The sequence below is a fragment of the Vombatus ursinus genome, unplaced genomic scaffold (genome assembly GCF_900497805.2).
Source record: "Vombatus ursinus unplaced genomic scaffold, bare-nosed wombat genome assembly UNPS02014832.1, whole genome shotgun sequence".
In the NCBI taxonomy this organism is placed as follows: Eukaryota; Metazoa; Chordata; class Mammalia; order Diprotodontia; family Vombatidae; genus Vombatus; species Vombatus ursinus.
The window spans coordinates 17,752,941-17,756,788 of NW_020954610.1; the positions used below are offsets into that span (position 1 = coordinate 17,752,941).

Consider the following 3,848-nt stretch of genomic DNA (forward strand, 5'->3'; position numbering starts at 1 on the left):
TATGTTGCTTACACATAGTTCTTTGTATGTTGGCTCCCCCCTTAGACTCTGAGTTCTTTGAGAGCGCAGACTGATTTTAACCTTTCTTGGCATCCTAGTGCTACAGTGGAAAGAGCACTGACTCCAAGAGTCAGAACACCTGGGTTCATAATCTGATCTCTATGCTTTTACGATCTTCGTCAAGTAGTTTAACCTCCATGTGCCTTAGTTTCCATATCTGTAAAATGAAGTCCTTTTTAGTCCTACATTTATGATCCAAAGGCAGAATACAACATAGGATGTTATTTAACTTTTGGTGGGCTATCTCTATTACCTAACAAAACAGTCCACTGGTGGTTGCTTCTAATTTTTTTTAATGTTCCCCAAATTTGCTTCTTCACAATTTCCATCTATTTGGGGGCGAGTGTGGAGTGGGGATGAGGGTACTCCTGGACCTCATTTCATTGAGGTGAGGAACTCCCAGCATAGAAAACGCCTTTATGTACTTCTGCAGTGACCCAGAATTCATCTACTATTTCTATCACAACAGCCTTTTAAAACTTTGAAGGCAGCAATGAAATCTCTTATCTTCCCCCTTTCCTCTTCTCCAAGCTGAAAAACTGTCATTTCCCTCGACTTTTCTTCATATGATATGGTTTCTAAATCCAGTATCTTAGATGCCCTACTCCAGACACCCTCTAGTTTGTCAATGGGCTTCCTAAAAGTAATTGAATTTCAGAGCTGGAATGGAACTTAAAGATATCCCCTTTTGGCAGTTGGGGAAGCTAATGGACCCCTTCTCCCACTACACCTAAAATAAAATACATCTGTTTACAAAGGAAACCAATTACATTGAAATTAAGTTATCAAAAACACACAAACCCTGGATTAAGAATCCCTGCACTAGACCAATTCCTTTTATAGATGAGGCAATGGAGCATAGCACCGGAAATTGAAGGCAATCCTGTAAGGGTGCTACCCCTTACTCTATTTCCCTTTCCCCAGGCCTTCTCCTCACTCTTTCTTTCTCTTTTTCCACCCTACCCCAACAGAGTGTAGGCTCCTACTATGACCATGACCTTGACCTTAACCTGTCCTTTTCTACTCTCTCCAGAGACTGAAAATGGGGAGGAAGAGGAAGAGCCCGGGCGGGAGGAGCAGGGGTGAGGTGAGGGTAGAGGTGGGGCAGCCAGGCAGCGGAGATTCCGGCGCCCGTGATAGCGCGCACCCGTACGAGGCGGCCTACGTGCCTGGAACGTGGACGTCAGTAGGGAGACCGATTGTTAAGGTAAGTCAAGTGCTCGCGCGACCAGGGGCGGTGCCAGAGAGGACGGGGGGCTGCCTCGCGAGGCGCGCGCTAGCGAGCTGGCTGGCCGGGCCGGCCGGGCGCAGGGCCCACGGAGCCAGCCGTAGACCGCTAGGGGACGGATTGACGCATGCTCCTCCCCCTGTCCAGGGAGCGCGAGCCTGGGCCGAGTGGGGTGGCGCGCGGCGGGAGCGCGCTGCTCCCGCAGGTTTAAAATCGTCATCCTGTGACTTTTGTACAGGGAAAGGCGGCTGCGGGACTTATACTGTCCTGTAAGGACAGGTCACACACCCTCCTCACCTCCACTCTCCCCAAGTTTATCTCCTGTCACTCTTAACCCCTGGAGCCCCAAGCCGAGCTCCACTCGTACCGAGCTCTAGAGCCCGACTCCTTGTCCTTCTCTGGTCGCAGCCGCTGCAGCACGCCGCCGCCGCCGCCGCTTCTCTTCCTCCTCCTCTTCCTTCTCCTCCTCCTCCTCCTCCTCCTCTTTGCGGCCACTTCCGCCTAAGCTGGACGACCTGCGCCTGCTGCCGCTGCTCTCCAGAAGCCCTTCATCGGCCCGCCACTGCCCTGCGCCGCACGCCTGCCCCACGGGAAGCATGTTGCCCAACACCGGGTAAGGGCCCGAGCGTGGGGCAGGGGAGGCGGCGGCTGGACCCTCTTCACATCCCCCCACCTCGACACGGACAGAACGCAGAGACGCACAAATGGACACAGCACACACGGCCACAACACTGAGATGCACGCGGGCACACAGAGACACAGTACACGTGGACACAACACAGAGAGACACAGCACAAAGACACGATACACACGGAGACACCGACAGCTCGACCCCAGACACACACCTGTCCAGAACACCTTCCAGGCCCCCCCCAATAAATAGAGATAAACACACAACACACGTAACACCTGGCCTGAACGCTCCAGACCATTGCGTCTCCCACACATACACCCCTCTGTCGCCTTCCCCTCTAATGCGTGGATGACTTTCTACAAAGCTCCTGCCCTATCTGCAGTGACAGGGGCCCTCCCTCCACAACGGGTTTGTCTTTTTACAAGCATTTTCCCCCAATCGGGAGTGATTTTTTTTGCAAACATCGTTTCCGTGTCCGTCTTTTTACAAGCCCACTATCCCCCAAATAGAAGTGACTTTTTACAAGCCCCTTCAAATGAGTGACTTTTACTATCCCTTGCTCCACCCCCAAACAGTGGGGACTTTTGCAATAATGGGGGGAGGGCAGTGACCCTAACAATTCTTTCCCCTCCTGGAATAACTTGTATCCCACGGGAATAACTTTTGCAATCCCTGACCTCCAAACGGAAGTGACTTTTACCGCAAAAATCCCCACTTTAATACATTTTTACATGTCTCTTCTCCAAAAGGGAATCCTGCGTACAACTTTTTCTTCGTCCCAAACTGTAAACTGAAGTCACTTTTAAAATTAACTTGAGGGGTACTCCCAACAAATCTTGAGCTAACTTCTTACAAAAGGGCTTGACAGGAATGAAGGGGGAGAAGGGCTTAAGTGTTGCTTGAAACTTTTACTCAAAATGATAAAAGTTTAAATTCGAATTCAAAGGACAAACTTTTTTAAAGAGACATTTCCAGGGACATCCTTCTGCATGTTTTTGGGGGCCCTCTTACGTTTGAGGGGCTTTCAAGACCGGAAGGTCTTGTCAGTATTCTTTGTGATCTTGGCTGTATAACCTCTTTGCCTCCCCTCCCCCTCCCCTTAGGAAAGCTTTGTGAGATCTTTATTTAGGTGAAAGTTAACTGTAACCAGACACACACCCCCCTCGTTTTGAGATCTTTATTTAGGTGAAAGTTTACTATAGTCACCCACATACCCACTGCTTTGTGAGGTCTTTATTTAGGTGAAAGGTTACTATAACCACACACACACACACATACTCTCTCTCTCTCTCTCTCTCTCTCTCTCTCTCTCTCTCTCTATCTCTCTATTATGATCTCTTTTTCGTCAGACCTTGTTTCTCCCACAGTTCCAGAGTGTCGCATTTGGAAAAGACCTCAGTGGACATCTAGTCCAACCTCCTATTTTCAATCATTCAATTCTTGAATAGTTAAAAAAAAATATTTTTTCTTAAGTGATTTTTTAAAAAATTACTACTAATTCCTCTTGGAACATGGGAAAAGTTTATTAGTTACATAGACTAATTAGTTTATTAGGTTTGTAGACTATAATAACCTGTAATACTTTTGTTTGCTGTTTAAACCTTTTATTTGGTTAGGACCTGTGATTTCGTTAGTGCAAGGCAATTCTTCATGCGGAAACTTCCACACCTTGTCTGCAATTTATAGTGGGTCCTGGAGCACTGAAAGTTTGAGACTTGCTGATGCTCACTAACTAGTATATTTCAGGAATAGTACTTGAACTCAGGTCTTCCTGATCTCAAACGTTAGCTCCCCATCCCCCAACTATCTGTCTCTCTTGATTAACATTATTAACTTTTAATTTATATATTTCATTTTTAGGATTACTAAAGAATGTTTTGAAGTATTTGAAGTTTTCATAGCTAAACAAGTGTTTATACTTTCCCT

At 47.3% G+C, this 3,848-nt stretch overlaps 1 protein-coding gene across 1 annotated transcript in view; it reads left to right on the forward strand.

Moving 5' to 3' along the window:
- The first annotated feature begins 1,504 nt into the window (after positions 1 to 1,504).
- Positions 1,505 to 3,848, forward strand: part of HSDL2 (hydroxysteroid dehydrogenase like 2) — a 36,574-nt gene continuing 34,230 nt past the window's right edge. Inside the window, exon 1 of the mRNA XM_027839732.1 lies at positions 1,505 to 1,901. Within this exon, the coding sequence (XP_027695533.1) occupies positions 1,885 to 1,901 (17 nt within the window). The 5' untranslated portion in view covers positions 1,505 to 1,884. The remainder of the gene's footprint in view (positions 1,902 to 3,848) is intronic.